A 17,638-nucleotide genomic window follows, 5' to 3' on the forward strand; every position below is an offset into this window, starting at 1 on the left:
ATACCTTAAATACTTGCAATAAGACCGTTTATAGACTTTCTTTGAGGACATGGCAATTTGTGGTACAATTTCAGAGACATCCATTCACTTTTAATCAAGTTATTGTACTAAAATTATGAAAATTCTTACATTTTTCCACATTTAAATCCCAACCGTTATAATCAATTACACATTTTCTTTTGTAGTACCACACCTTGTGGTATAATTAAAAAGAGATCAATTAACTTACAGCGAAAGTATGGTACAGACAAAATACAAATACTCATTTTAGGGCACTTTTTGACCCCTAAGCAGTTCAAGTGAGAACCTAAGGTTAATCCAAGCCTTCTCTTTGTGGTATGGCACCTTTAGTTATAATTAAAGATCTACACACTTCTACCCAAGTAACTGTCTAGAAACCAAATGTGATTGTCTGAGTTAGCTGACAACAACAGCATGCACCTACTATGAACTAAAATAAGTGCAGGTCATAGCAGTATATAACAGTCCTTACCCTCCCACTATTATGAACTGTCTATTACTTAAACAGTCGAAGACAGGAAAAGATAGTCCTTACCTGTATTGTATATTCCTGTGATAGACTGTTATTGATCATTATAGGCGTTGACAATATTTCCTCGACTATAATGAACTGTACCGAATTGTAGCTGTTCATGATAGTCGGCGACAATATTTCCTACGCCTATTATGCACTGTCTCTCACTTTAAGAGGTCGTGATAGGTAATTGCAATTTTAGGGTAGTCTATTATGAACTGTCCTGATTTTTAACAGATCATAATAGGTAATGACAATTTGTGTTGATCTATTATAAAATGTATTGCCCCGTTACAGGTCATGAAAGGCGATGACAATATTCTTTTGATCTGTTGTGCACTGTCGTAGCTTGTTACAAATCGGGACAGATTTTAACAATTTTATTAGACCTGTAATAGTCTGTAACAATTTGTATAAAAAATTCTTCGAAATTAATAGGTGTAACAAAATCCGGAACATATAATTATACTATATCATGGTCGTTTCAGTCTACTATACAAATCATTGACTACTAGTATATAAGTACAAATTTGGCCATTAGTTCTCTTTATCTGTTTGTTGTTTTTTTCTAAGAAAAATGCGAAGGGTATAAATTTAAAGGTGAAAATAATATGTGAGAAACATCCTTGTCTTATATTTTAATGTAAAAAAAATGTGTTATTTAGAACGGAAGGCAGTACCTGTATTAATCATTACTGTGGAGCACACCCTGGGGTTGCACTTGCGTTTATCAGGATTACCCGGAATGCATGTAATAAACAAACGTGTCAACGACTTGAATTAACGCCAAGTCAATTAATTAATCTGATACTATGATATTATATTGATCAACGTACCTTTCTCTACAAAAAATAAAAGAAAACAATAAAAATGCCAAGATATATTGTTTTCTTATTTAATCTAATTCCTTAGAATATGTTTAGCTACATGTACAATGAAGTATAAAACGCTGGGTAGCTTGAGAAAATAGCATCTACCAAAAATCTCGTTAAAATGAAGTTGTTGACCATTTTTTTCCTCAGCAAAGTTAAAACTAGAAACCAAACGTGTCCAATCTAAATACATAAAATATTAAAATCGTGTCAACCATTGATAATAGACGTAACTATGGTGAAATATTGGGATAAACGGAAGGACGGATAAGCGGAAAATGATTCAAATATGTCTTGTCGGGTGGCGTTTGAAAATGTATATCAGGCACGTGCAAATAATCCATGCCATTTTCCCAGTCTTTGATGTCCATAGGGAGTAAAACAGTATTGACAGTACAGTATTGTGGTATTTGGTTTTGTTTGTTTTTCTTCTTTTTTTTTTTTTTTTGTTTTGTTTTGTTTTGTTTTTGTTTGTTTTTTTTGTTTATTAAAAAAAGGAATAAATGGTCTGAGTGTAAAGTTGTGTTTCATTATTCAAAGCAGAATAAACTTGCAAATTGTTAATACTACTATTAAATAGAAAGAGTCACTATTTCCTTATCATTTGATTTTGTTACTATGTTGTAGGGCGCTCTCTTGGATAGGGTAGAGAGTGAGCAAAACATTTCTTGAAACTAACCTGAATCGGTGTGTCGAAACACTGCTCAGGAGTCCTGAGTGCATTCGGGAAAACAATCGACTAGATACTTGTATGTGACGTTCATCCTTATACTACTGAGTTCATATACGAAAAATCAAAATACAAAACTAAATTATTACGCTATTTACACGATTTGTACTATACCTTTCAACTGGCCTGGCCCTTGTCAGAGAAATCATAATACTACTATTGCTCAAAAATGGTATGATCATTTAAAAAAAATAATAGTTTTCATCACCCCCATCCAGAGTAACGGAAGAAACGGAGGGACGGACACACCCAGCACTTCATATTTATAAAAAAAAACAATCTGCAAACGTTTTACAAATGACTGATTATGGTTTAACGTCCTTTGACAGAAAGGAAGAACATGACTTGCCAATCAATCAGACCCTGCTGTGAACAAGTGTTACGTCTAAAACAAAGTAAATCGACACTGTTTGCACCGAAAATAATGTGCTTGGAATAGTTTTTGTTAGATATGTTATAAGTATTACGCGATGCTTATTCAAAACTTAGCGTAATAACACACATAAAAAATAAAGAGATTAACTGAAGCTTATACGCTTCCGCGGTTATTTATTTGATATCTGACGTCTCACTTTTAATCTAGTAAAAGGTAGACAAGTGGTTGCAAAATTTTAAGAGTTACATGCATCACAATGTACACGCTAAAAACCATACTCGTTTCAGTTGTGTGTGTTTAAACTTGTAAAAAGCAAAATAAGGTCATCCTAGTCATCTGGGGTTTGAGCGGGTTGTTTCTATGGTGTACAACCTATTCTTTGTTGAAATAGTAATTTCGTTGAAATACTGAGATAGATTTTATTCAAATTGAATGAACTTGTGGATATTAGTGTCAGAGAAAAGCAAGTACCACGGGAGCATGAGAGGTGAAAGATGTCTTTCCTTACATAGTATTATTATTTACCTGTATTTAATTAGAAGGGACTCGGTATATGTACCTGTATAATAAATTGTTAATGTGCCGCTGATGCTTATTTACTACATGTCAACACAGACTTAATATTACTATGTTTCAATAGTAAATAGTAACAACAGAGATTTCCACTAAATGGACGAACAAATGGGCGTGCTAAGAGGGATTGTTATGTTGAATGACCTCAATTTTAGTAGAAATAATGCTCAAACTAAGTTTTAACTTGCTTCAATGTCATTTTATAAACTATTAACTATTCCAGGAATTAGTGAAAGAACAGTTACAAACATGCCTCTTACAATATATATATATAAATGCATTTAAGATGATTAGAGCCTTAAAAAAATTTGAGAACAATTCTTGTTAAATCATTACTAGAATTGGAAACGAACTCTCATTATTTTATATTCAGGTTCAAACTATAATAATAATAATAATAATAATAATAACACTGTTTTATAAAAAAAAAGGCAAAATGTTTTATAATGCTCAACCTACTACTGGTCTAGGATATGAATCATTGAAATTATGACAAAAATTTCTATGTTTCTCGTAACACAATGTACCTGTAATATTTGTGACCATCAAATCCACGATTGATGGCTCCAGATCTTCAAATACAATACCGTTATCTCCAAATTGCAAATCTGACAAATTTATGACAATAGTCAATTACTGTTCAACATACCCTTACATTATAATATATATTTTAAGACATTCACATTAAGAATTATTGCTATTCAGAGGCACGGAGTGGGAAATCCTATTGTGATGCAAAGATTGCTCACATGAGAACAAGAATGAAGACGTATGTTGCAGCAGGACATAATATTTTAACTGCAGGTGATATGAAAACAGCAATTGATTATGAAAAAGGTATGTTAAAAATGATATTTATAACTATTATACTTTTGGTACTTTTTTATATAAAACATTATATACTTGTCAAATGGCCTAGGATGCTATTTACCATTGCTCTAAAATCCTACTTGTCTGGTACCATTAAAGTATTTTTTATTATCAGAAAAGACTAATGGATAAAATGGGGTATGGTGAATGCAATCAACCGAATTAAGAGCGATAACTCTTGCAAAGTATCAATTTTATGTATTTATGTTATTTTTGTCTCAAAATTGCAGCAACCAAATAAAAAATTAAGACTCGTCATGTGATCGGTAACTGTTTTTGAACAAGAAATAAAACTTAATTCGGTGGTTTTTTTTAGATGCATGGACCACCTCCTGTCTGATTTTCAGAACGACTGCTACTTAGACTTTAAATTTAACTTTTTACAAAACTATTTTTTTCTTAAATATTTGGTACTTTTTCAGGTGTAGTTGGTTGTCAGGTGTGTGTTGGCCAAATTGATACATCAAAGCAAGTTTTGTTTGGCCACATGAATGAAGGTTAACACCACTTTAAATGAATTTGATTTCCACATTGAAGGAATGACTGTACGCCAAAATTATGGAATGACAGGGATGACCTCAAATCTAGTTTCTCTCACTAGTACCACACAACTTGAAACAGGGTTTGTCCTCCTGAATGACTTTTCTATTCCACAAGTCCACGAATGGAAAGGTTCTTCAAAAAAGAACAGAGTTGGGTACAGAACATGCTGAGAACACATCAAAGAATAAACTTTTATGCACTGAAGATGGGTGTACTGCTGTCTTCAACACAGCTAGAAGAACATATAATTATTGGCATCCATGAAATGAAAACACAGCGTCAGCATGAATCAACTGATGATCCGATTAAAAGAAATTGGCCAAAGTATTGCAATCAATAGGAAATGCTCAACATCAAGAAGGCGTATCTTCAGTTTCTAAAGGATGGGCTCTAAAGTCGGTAAAGACAAGAAAACGATTCCCAGAGCATGTTAAAGCATTTTTAAGATCTAAATTTGAAAGTGGAGAAAACAGTGGCATGAAAATAACACTGCAACAAATGATTCTGGAAATCATCTTTTTTTTTTTGGGAGGGACTATCTGTCTGTTTCTCAGATAACTTCATTTTTCTCAAGGCTTGGTAACAGAGCTATTTCTAAGGGACAGAGTATTCAGAATGATGATGACTTGATGGCTGTTCTGGCAGATTTAGATGAAAACTCTGTTTTCGAAAGTTTACAATAACTGATTTAATAGATGAATTGTTCTAGACATAAAATTTTTATATGACCATCAAAATTTGATGCATTGCATTATGGTATATACATGTATCCGTTAGTCTGTCCATCTGTCTGTATGCATGCTGTAAATATGCTTTCCAGTATCTGGAGATTGTCAAATTTGGTTGATGATCAAGCTTTACAGTTATTTATCATGATTGTCATTCGGTCTTACTTATACAGATTTTTTTTAGGTTCTGGAGTCATGACACTGCTATTTATTTTTCTTTCGATTTGAAAATTTTATTGCTGTTCTTCATCTTTAGAAATACAAGGAGATCTTCAAAATAGAAAAATCAGTCTATCATGGCTATGTATATAAATAGAATTTAACCATTTAAGGTTTTCATGCTATCCAACATCTAGTTATTTATGCTCGACTGAAAATATTTTGATTCGGTTTATAATATGTTTTTTGATTGGCTGAATAACTTAGGTTCCATGTTTATCCATTTTCAATTGATAAATTTTTGCATTGTGATAACTTTGAACACTATTGTTTTGTTTCAAATTTAAAGAAATCATTTTGATATTTAAACGTTGTTTCAAGTTAAATAATAACCTGCAAGTTCAACTTTCTCCCACTGAGCAGTTTAGGAGTGGCACTTTCAAGGTTTACTTTTATTGACATTAACTATATATTCATTCATGCACATCTGGATATGTCGCAAATCCTTCCTGTAATTTTTCATCTAAATCCTTTGAACAGTTTATGAAAAGTTGCACTTACAGGGTTTTTACAGGTAAAAAAAACTTACATTGGATTATTTCCTTTTAGAGTCCCCTGACAGTTACAATATTCCTTCATGTATGTCTACATGTGATGCCCAAATTTCGTATAAAGTTTTTTCAAAATCCCTTGAGCAGTTTAGGAGTTGAGCATACATGAAATATGGACAAATGGCAGGCAGACAGACAGGGTGATTCCTATTTACCCCCAAACTTTGTAAAAATTATATATCATTGGGGGTGTCAATCATATATATTGTAAATTTAATAATGGATATATTTATGAAAAGTAATCATACCTTTAGATTTCTGCTTCTTGTTTTCTTGCAACTTTTTTCCTATAGTAATAGTAAATAGAAGAAGTTGTTAGACAACCAGATTTTTAAGGAAATCCACAACCATTAGAGAAAAAGACATCTGAGAGGGTGTATTCATGAGGAATCCAAAGGAAAAATCGCAGCCTGTGATATTGACTGGTCCTAGTAAATGATTTCTAAGAACTAAGTGTTTTATGATTTGTCAAAATCTCTTCAAAGCTTTTACCTCAAGGATGTAGTAGTTGTAGAACAATGGATAAAACATGATTATGGATGTTTAAAGGACAGAACAAAATGTTTCTACATTCCTCACTGATACCTTTACCAATGCAAAAAATAGGAACAAATTTTCAAGATTTATAATAAGAACTATTACCGTAAATACATCATTAACTAGATGTGTCAGCTTAACATAGATGCCCCTGTCTGCAGTACAAGTAGTACCCCACAAAAACATCAACAAAGCAAAACAGAACTCGACCTTTGTAACTCATCAATATCAACCTTCATGCCAAACATCAGATCAATATTTAAAAACATTTAGAAAAAAAGTCTCCAAACAAAAATGAACAAGAAGTTCAAGGGTCACATTTCCATCAAAAATCAATAAACTAGAACAATACTTATGCTTAATCTATAACTCATCAATATGCACCAGTATCCAAAATACGCTTCGACATCTCAAGGCGTTAGGAAAAAAAAACTTTGCCAAGTGCAAAATGATACAACCGTAGCCATTTCAACTCAACTATTTTCACTTGAGACAAGTGTGAACACAATATTAGTTTATGACACACTAAACATAGGGATTACAGTTCATTATGGACACAAAAACTCATTTTAGCATAATATTGCAAAATATTTTAAAATTCAATTCAAGTGCAAAGGTCTGCTTCAGGGTGCATTCATGGATCAATTAGTGCCTCATTATCTAAAAATAGTTAATGATACAGTTAATTTGGGGCGTGGTCTACTTTAGCCCATTATAACTCAAAAACTAAAAGAAATATCTGAAACCTTACTGAAAACTGCAGGCAGAGATTTTCATGATGAATCTATTTTTAAAAATCTCTAAAACTGCACAAAAAAATAAAAAAAGATGATCTTTTGGGGTTGGCCTCCTTTGGCTGCTTGTTATTTGAAAACTATAAAAGATTTCGAAATATTAAAAAAAATGCTGTAAATGATTTTGAGGACATGAGGAATTTAATCTAAAAAATTCAAAATCAGACCAGAAATAAACAAGCTATGGTCAAGAAATCAGAAAAGAAATATTTGTTTCTGGCCCCTTATTCTTACTCTACTCAAGTCACAACCTAAAAAAGCAATCCAAGTCTTCTTTTTGAGGTATGGCACCTTTCCATCAAATTTCAAAGGATTCATTTAATAATACTAAGTAATTGTAGGAAAATCCATGTTTCTGCCCTTTTGTTTTTTTGGCCACTTATTTTTTAAAAAGTTCAAGTCTTTACCCTAAAATCAATCAAAGTCTAACCATTATGGTTAAGATGTTCCTACACTTTTACTCGAGTTACATAGTTAAATCCTATGAAATGCTTGTTTTTGGCCCTTTTGGTCCCTGATTCTAAAACAGCTGGAACCATTACCCCCAAAACATTACAAACCTTTCTTTTGTGGTTTGGAACCTTGTTTTTACAATTTTTAAAGATCAACCGATACTCAAGTTATTGGACGAAAACTAGGTGAGTACAGACTGCACTTATGATGAAATGGAAGATGACGCACACAGACACATTTTTTGTGATCATATAAAAAGTTCATGGGCTAAAAAAAAATAATAAAAAAAAAAACTGGAATTTGATCTGTAACTCATCAATATACAACTATATACAAAAAATCACATAAGGCATTTAGAAAATAAAGAGCTTCCTACAGCACAGCATCATATAACCGCCTGAACAATTAGGGCAATTGTGGATACAATATTAGTTTTTGACACTCTTAAGCATAGCAACTTATAGTTCATTATGGACACAACATCTAGTATGAAGAATGTATAGCACAAACTTTGAAAATTAATTTAAATTATCAAAATAACCCCAAGACTAAAACAGTTGATTTTTTTGGGGATGTGTCTCATTTGACCCCTTTTTTCCTTGAAAACCATTAGAGATACCTGAAATCTGATTGATGAGAGCAAGCAGGGATTTCCACAAGGATTACAATAAAATTAAATCGTCAAAATCGGACCCAAAATAAAATAGTCGTGGTCTTTTATGACTTGAAAATGATAAGAGATTTCTGAAATCTGATTATAAAATGCATGCAGGTATTTTTTAATAAGGAATCTAAAAAAAATCAAAATCCGACAAAAAATTAAAAAGTTAATTTTTATTGGCCATGGTTCAATTCTGTACCCCTTTAACTCCAAAACAGTAAAAGATAAGCCTGCCCTATAAAAGAATTAAAAACAGAATTTCAGAAGGAACATATTGATATCTGAATCATAAAAATTGGATCAACAATAAGATTTTTCCTATCAATTCTAATGATAACACCATTTTCCCACTTTTAGACTTTTACTTCAAAAAGGAGTGGGGCAAAAACCTCCAAAACATTTAGAGCCTTCTGTCATGTTCCTAGGAATGATGTGTTAAAATGTCAAAAAAACATTGTATAAGTTTTACTCAAGTTTTTGTAAACAAACTTAAGTTAGACGCCAACAACAAAAATGTGTTTTACAGTAGTATTAAAGTTCAATAAATTGGTCATAGTATATATTTCGAATTTAAAGGGCACCATTCTTTCAAAAGTCAAGAAATCAGAACAAACCTTGAATGTGATTTGTAACACATCAATATACACCTGTATACAAAAACATCTCTACAATATCTCAGGACGTTTAGATCCGGAAAACCGGTTATCAGGAAAGAACAGAATGACCGACACTTCGACTTTGTAGCTGGGACATAAAAAAACTAATAATCTCCTTAGAAAATTAATGGTTCACAACCCAAACACTCAAACAACTACTCAACAGATATAGTCAAGCAAACAACATGAAATTTCAAAGCCCTGTTCATCTCTGCTGCTTACAACAGCTTTCCAGTCAACAATTTATAATTTCATAGAAACATTCAAACCAATTGTGACCAAGCAAAAAGTCTCAGATATATTTACCAATCAAAGTGCTGTATGCACTGAAGGTTTTTGAATATATTGAAAATAGTAGCACACACAGTCAATAACAAAGATTACGTGACGTGAAATAAAACTGTAGTCACGAATCTGCATTTCCTATATAATTAAGAACTGGTTTTCTTCCCTTAAGAGTTGAATTCAGAGATATGCATTGCTTATTACCTATAGAACAGTTCACATGGGATATTATTTTCCAATGACGCTGTCTCATGTGGGAAATTTGTACATAAGCACCATTTTTTTAATGTAAAAATTCAATTATTTCGTATTTTTCATATAAAATATAGTAATTTTAACCAAAAACCTCCTTTGAATCTTACATTTTATGTGGGATGTTCTAATTTTTTCATTGATTTTGTGGGACTTCTCTCCACCCCATATGTTGAGGGTTAACTGGTATGGATATGATTTGTAAATGAATAGTTAACAGTATCTAACTTGACACACATTTACCAAAAATGAATTTGCCATTACACTGAAAAACTCTGGTTAAGAAAAATTGATTTTCAAGCCATACACAAGATTAAAAAAAAATAGATATATTTTATCAATTTGAATTTTCCTGCCAATTTAACTAGGTCAAATTCAATGCCCTTCACCTCTGATAAGTGTGTTAAATAGTAGAACATGCTGAACACATTCAATGCTTCTTGACCCATTTTGCAAAAACTAAATGTCCTTATAGCAAATATATTACTAAACATCTTTCAAGGCCAAAACAGAGTCCCTCAAATCTTCATTTGATTTTAAGACAAGATGTTAATTTTATTTGCAGGACAAATCTTCATTTGATTTTGAGACAAGATTTTAATTTTATTTGCAGGACAAATCTTCATTTGATTTTAAGATAAGATGTTAATTTTATTTGCAGGAATGATAGAATATTAGTAAGCTGAATAAGTGCATGAAACATATTAACTGATTTTGAAAGAGATATTTACTGACAAAAAAGGAATTATATATTCTGTGAATTTGTTCAGAAATAGTAGGGAACTTCCTGACATAAATCAGTGACGTAATGCACTTTGAGTCTGAAGAATCACAAACACCAAAAATCATGTTAACAAGTTGAAACTATAGATGGTCAATATCTTGCAGTAAATCAGTAAATTTACCAAATGAGCTACATGTATCAGATTAATATAATATTACCTTTTGGTTTCTTGTCTTTATTGTTTTTCTGTGTTTTGGGTTTGTTAACTTCAGCATACACATCATTAAGTTTTTGTACTTCTGCATATTCACTTGACACTTGGATCTTACTGCCTGTATCAACTGACTTGTATAGTATGTTATCCTTTAATCCACCTATAAAAATCCACAGAAATATTTTTTTTTATGTAAAGGTCATCTTTATACCAGCTTCTTTTCAATAACTAGCAAAACTTATGTTGATAAAAATCAATATCAGACTAATTATATCTCATGAACATACTACCATGCTAATAATCAACTCCTAAATCATTTGTATGTAAATTAATGTGCTTCTGTCCATAGACACAGTGTTGGCAAACAGAACCCATATGTACATGTATAGCTCTTAAATGGAGTCAACTTCCCACTATCACCATATACCATCCCCATTCTCCCTATCCGCCCAGAAAAATCCCCATTCCCCCCAATAAAATCCAAACTGCATATTTCATTTCAATTGTCTTCATTACCAGATTAAATTTTACACTTTTTATATTCTTCAACATTTTAGCTTTTTTTTTTAAATTAAATTTAGTACTTTTTGCCAACACATGAAGATGAGTCTGTCACTCGAAAATGGTCACTTTTCTCCATTTCTGGTCATTATTTGCTACCTGTGGGGTTCCATGAATCAGGAACCAAAGCACATTCACCCTACAGCCTGTAGATCCTGAAGGCTACTGAAGCCAAATAAAGTGTGTTACAGTCACAAGTGGGGGTCAGGAGCCCCCTGAAGGGTCATTCAAGTGAAAAATTTAGTGTTTGTCTAATACCCCCACAAACACACACACACACCAACAAACCTGAAAAGGAGAGACAATGTACAAGTCACCAAGAGAAAGCAATATACTAAATATCTTAGCATTCCCTATAATAGAAACTGAGAAATCTGCTATGAAAATATCCATTATGCAGCACCTTAAAAATTACAAAGTCGATTAGTAAACAGAAAGTAGATGAGCGACAAACCTGAAAAGAGGAGACATGGTGCAAGTCACCGCAAGAAAACAATACACCAAATATCTAAACATTTTCTCCAGTAGAAGCTGATAAATCTGTCATGAAAATTTCCACCTACAGCACCTAACAAATACTAAGTCGGTAAACAGAAAATAGATGAGTGAAGAATCTGAAAAGGGGAGAAAGGGTACAAGTCATCACAAGAAAGCAATATACCTAACACCTAAGCATTCCATCCAGAAGTTAAGAAATCTGTTACAGAAAGTGTAACAGACAGATGGATGGACGGATGAGGTGATTGCAATATAGCCCACACTCACTGAAATAAGTGAAAAAAATGAAGGAACAAAAAAAACATTTCATTGGATGCATGGTTTGAGGGTGAATAAAAAAAGTTGAAATGATTCACATTCTAGGTTTTTGCACAACAATTAGTTTTAGCAAGGTCAGCATTGAAAAATTAGTCCTAAGAGCAGAGTTTTGGAAAGAATTATGAACAGTTTTCATGGATAAAAAGAGGGTGAATTTGTTTTCTGATGATTGATGTTTTGAATGCTGTATTAAACTCTGAAAGAAAGCCTAGCTGACTGACCAAGAAGTTGAGTTTATTAAAAGTACAGAAGGAATGAACGATTTTTGTGTTTAGAAGAGAGTAAAGAATATAATAGCTGTATTTCATAATGAAACTCAACTTTGATCAGCAGGGGTATTAATAAAGCAAAGACTGCTTTCATTGACAATTTAAATGCAGTTCTCTACGATATCTGCTTTCACCCAATTTCAGACTATAAGTCTTGTAAACCATCTAAATATCAGTAACCTAATCACAATTCTGAAGCATGAAACTTTTTTTTTTCAAGTTTAAAGTGTTATTTCAAGTGTTCCACAATCATTCCATACTACAACTATATTGAACAAAAAGCTCTTAAGAGCATGAAATACTTGCTTGGAGAATTAAAATCATTTAGGCAAATCATTTGAAGCAAACATTTCATCAATTCAAGAGATCCTCATAGTTAATGTTAATATCATTCCTTCTACCTGCTGAGCCATCTGAACCACACAAAAAAATGATCATTGGTAAAAGGAAATTGAGGTCAACAACCCAAAATAGTTTCCAATATTGGCACTTGAAGTTTCAGAGGAGTTGATCTTTAAAAATGAAAACTGAAAAATAAAAAAGTAAAATGCAAACCAGTATCAAAGGAAAAGGGTTTTTGGCAATAGTGTAATATATGGCATTCTAGATAAATCTTATAAACTTACTGTCTTAAATAACTTGTAGTAAAATAAACTGGCAAATGAAATTAATACATTAAATCATACATACCTTCTTCATCCATCTCTGAGTCAGATCTGTAATAAAGTTTTTTTTTTAAAGTAATTATTATTGAACATTGGTTTTTATACATGTTATACTACTATATCCTGTTAATATATTTTTTCATCAATTTCATGTTTGTTATAACCAACTGGCATTTCATTAAATGTTTGCCATATATTTACTATATGAGAGAGTAACCTGCAACAATTTTTTTTCAATGTAAGATCTACAGATTGAAATATAATAGACAATAGAAAATATTCCAATATGGGAAATCCAGAACTGTTTCCGAATTATACGGCACTTATATTAGTACTGGACAAAAAACTGATACCAAAATAAACATACTAGATTACATATAAAGCGAGTACGCTTTCAAGGTTGATACAGCTTATTGTCTTTTTTACTATGTATACTGTATCGATCTCAAGAGTCAAATCTGAATTCAACAGATTTATTGTTGTATTTTCTCACAACTGTCCCAGGTTAGGGGGAGGGTTAAACATTCATAAACATGTTAAATCCTGCCACATATTTTATGTGCCTGTCCTGAGTCAGGAACCTGTAGTCCAGGGGTAGTTGTTGTTTTTTTTTAAAGCTTGTCTTTCAAACAGGGTCGACAAATTTTGATTGCCACTAGAAAAAGGGGGATGGGTAAGGTCGGGCAATTTAGCCTCCTGTGGCGGAGCGCAAAGATTCCTACTCCTATCGTATACCACAGCAGGGTTCTTTAACGTGCGAGGAACGTGGCATCTTTCCCAACACGGTGCACCACTATGGTTTGCGGTCAGGTTTTCCGTATTATAGCCTGACAACCCCAGCATGTAACATGCCAGGGGTACCCCATTCCACCACCTGGGGCACACATCCCAGTTGCTCTGTGGGCAGAGCGCCTAGCCCCCGGCTAGGTTTCTGAGCACTATTTAGTCGCCTTTTACGTAGAAGTCTTGCAGACCTGAAAAAAAAAAAAAATGCATTTTCCCCACCTGCCCACCACTGTCCGATCAATATTTACCATTCTATAAGCAGATTTTCATGAGTACACAACATAAAAATTAAATTTAGAATTAAATTTGGATGTTATAAGAAAGAAATAAATGACATTATAGACATTCGTATACTTTTACTGGAGTTATATGGTTAAATAACATAAAATGCTTTTTTGTTGCCCCTTACTCCAAAATGATTGGGAGAATAACTCCAAAAATCAATAACAACCTTCCTTGTGTTGTTTAGAACCTTGTTATAAACTTTATAAATATCAACTATTATTTAATTTATTGCACTCACATTATACAGATGACAATGACATAGACGACAACTGTGATATAACATCATACAACTCCATTTTTTTTAAATAGGAGATGCACAATAGCTGTCTACAAAGCAACTTCATCATCTATATCAAGAGTGAACTTATTTATCAATGGAAAACACACATGCAATTGGAGAGAAAGGATAGGTTACTGAGAAGTGTATTGATCATTTGTAACAATCATTGCCATTGAATAAATAGATTTATCTGCTGGATAAATGTTATCTGGATTTATTTACAACAATCCATACAAATTATTCTGTAAATGAAATGCTGCACACTACGCCGTATTAAGAATAACCTCACTCAAACATTTCAGTCAAAGTTTGAAAAGGGGAGACATGGTACAATTGGTCATGCAGAAGCAAAATACTAAATAATCTATGCATTCCCTTCAATAGAAACTGAGAAATCTGTTACGGAAATTTCCATTTTGTAGCACCTAAAAAATTACTAAGTCGATCAGTACACAGGAAGTAGATGAGCGACAAACCTGACAAGAGAGACACGATACAAGTCATCATAAAAAAAAACAAATATCTAAGCATTCCCTTCAGTAGAAACTGAGCAATCTGTTATGAAAATATTGTAACATACAGATGGACCGACAAGGTGATTGCAATATAGATTTAATGAGTGGGGTACAATAAATATTTATTAAGCAGATAAAAAAAATGACAAGCATGCAATCTTACCACTGCAGTGCATAAACTAGGTACATGAGAATATCTAATATGATTTACCTTAGAATTTCCTTGGTACCTTTTCCAACTAAAATGCAAATGAAACAAATAAAACTACACAAAAGTAAATATATGAAATGCAAAACAAAAACATGATTTTGTGAGAAAATATAATTAAGTACATGCAATTATTAATACACAATTAAAAGCATACACAAGGCATGGATTCTTCAAACTAGGAATATAATAAATTTAAGATTTTTTTAACTTTTCAATTAACTCTGATATTAAAGACTTTTCATATGCCAGAGTGTTTTATGGACTTACAGATTAAACCAGATGATTCATAGACTTTACAAATACATTAATAAAATTAAAGGTATTTAATATCATTGATACATACATTTGTATGAGGGTTACAAATTAGAACATAAAAATTGCCCAGTGTAAGATATTTGCTATTACTAATATCATTTATAAATTATTGTAGGCTTTGTAGGTCTAGCATACATTGTCCCAAAGTGAACAATAAAGGGACTTAGAGATGCTTGATGTTTGGTATATCAGCTGACGGGTTTATCATATCCTCATAGCACAGCTCTATATTGTTTTTTTTTACTCTCTTCTTGAATATATTTTAACATCAATTAATTTTGTTATTCTTTATGTGTTTGTATCCAGTGGTGGGGGGAATCTTAAAATGGAAGATATTCGAAACATTGAAAAAATGTACATAACATCATCAAGAACTCAACTAGCCATATACAGCAAACGATATCACTTCTACAGAATTTTTTTTATGTTTTTTATAACTGTTTGACTGGTATGAACTATGAAGTTCCTGCCACACAAATGAGGCAATGTACCAGACTGACATGCCTCAAAACTGGACACTTACTTGTTACCATGGTGTACATGTAGCTCCTTTGAAATACTGTGTTAAAGGAGCATCAAAAAATAAGTTTTATATGACCTACAACATTGCTAACATGTTTTCTCCACTGTGAGCTTTCAATTAAAGAACCTCAATGAGCCCTCTAACATACCCCACACGTCCCAATGTTAGATACTCAAGTAAATTTGTTTGTAAGAGAAATACATGTGGAAGGACCCCGATAAAAAAGGGATAAGAGTGTTTTCTCAGGCTTTAGACCTTTATCTTCTAACTAAATTCTGTTACCCAGAATAGTAGTTTCAAACTCAAGACTGTGATTTCTTTGAATTTTAGTTAATCCAAAGTTAATATCATCGTAGTGGTACAAAATGTACACTTGACATGTAACTTATCATAGTAAACTTATATACCAAAAATCAAGTCATATTCTGCAAGCGTTTAGAAAAAAAAAGTCCAAAAACGGTTATTTCTGTGAATTTAGCTAAGTTCAAGGCCTGTAACTTCAGTAAAAATCATCAGAGGGGAACCAACTTCAAACTTGTTCTGTAAATTATCATGGTGAATTTATATACTAAAAATTATGTAAACATCTGCAAATGTTTAAAAAAAAAATAAATAAAAAGTCCAGAAGACTGATATTTTTGTGAATTTTCTTAAGTTCAAGGCCCATAATTTTGGTAAAAATCATCAGAGCAAAACAAAATACATACTTGACCTATAACTTATCATGATGAACTTATATACCAAAAATCATATCAATATCTGCAAGCGTTTAGAAAAAAAAGTCCTAAAAACTGTTATTTCTGAGAATTTTGCTAAGTTTAAGGCACATAATGTCGGTAAAAATCATTAGACCAAAACTAAATTTAAACTTGACCTGTAACTTCTCATGGTGAACTTGTATACCAAAAATCATGTCAATATCCAAAAGCATATAGAAAAAAGTCCGGAAAACGTTTTCTTTCTGTGAATTTTGCAAGTTCAAGGCCAGTTATTTAAGTAAAGATCATTGGAGTGGAATTTAAGTTAAATTTTACCTGTAACTTGTCATGATGAACTTATACACCAAAAATCATATCAATATCCCCAAGCATTTAGAAAAAAAGTGCAGAAAACTTTTTTTCTGTGAATTTCTCTAAGTTCAAGGCGTATAATTTTTGTAAAAATCATCAGAGCGGAACGAAAGTTTTCTGTGAATTTGCTAAGTTCAAGGCCCTTAATTTCGGTAAAATTCATCGAAGAAAGTTAAACTTGACCTGTAACCTATCATGGTGAACTTATATACCAAAAATCAAGTCATAATCTGCAAGCGTTTGCAAAAAAAAAAGTACAAAAAACGGTCATTTCTGTGAATATAGCTAAGTTCAAGGCCTGTAATTTCAGTAAAAATCATCAGAGGAGAACAAACTTCAAAATTGTTCTGTAAATTATCATGGTGAATTTATATACTAAAAATTATGTCAACATCTGCAAATGTTTAGAAAAAAAAGTCCAAAGGACTGATATTTCTGTGAACTTTAGGGAACAGTCATCCCAAGTTTTGTTACAATCCATCTAGCGGTTTCAGAGAAGAAGATTTTCAAGGTTCAAAAAGTAAAATTCAGAAAAAAATCCATTTCAGGATCCATAACTAAAACACCCACTGAAATTGGTACACTGATAGATCTCACTATGCTGGAGATTTTTAGCTAAATCAGAATCTGGCTAATGGTTTTGGATATACCATGTACTTGTGAAAATAGTGTTTGACTTCTATATTGTTCTTTTAATAACAGCAACCAAGATATTTAAACAGATAAAAAGACAGCAGAGGTCATTTTGTGCAGGATACTGTAAGGAACA

At 32.2% G+C, this 17,638-nt stretch overlaps 1 protein-coding gene across 2 annotated transcripts in view; it reads right to left on the reverse strand.

Annotated features, from left to right (window-relative positions):
• The window catches only part of LOC148616448 (irregular chiasm C-roughest protein-like), an 84,134-nt gene that overhangs the window by 38,840 nt on the left and 27,656 nt on the right, over nt 1–17,638 (reverse strand). Inside the window, exons 9-12 of one of the 2 annotated variants that reach the window (XM_088583497.1) lie at nt 14,962–14,989; nt 12,910–12,935; nt 10,578–10,733; nt 6,246–6,284 (exon numbers count right to left, since the gene is read on the reverse strand). In XM_088583497.1, the coding sequence (XP_088439623.1) occupies nt 6,246–6,284; nt 10,578–10,733; nt 12,910–12,935; nt 14,962–14,989 (249 nt within the window). The remainder of the gene's footprint in view (nt 1–6,245; nt 6,285–10,577; nt 10,734–12,909; nt 12,936–14,961; nt 14,990–17,638) is intronic. The other variant, XM_088583496.1, reaches the window with a different exon arrangement.

This window comes from Perna viridis, chromosome 5, assembly GCF_037379345.1.
Source record: "Perna viridis isolate PV_CMFRI_1.1 ecotype Kerala chromosome 5, ASM3737934v1, whole genome shotgun sequence".
NCBI lineage: Eukaryota > Metazoa > Mollusca > Bivalvia > Mytilida > Mytilidae > Perna > Perna viridis.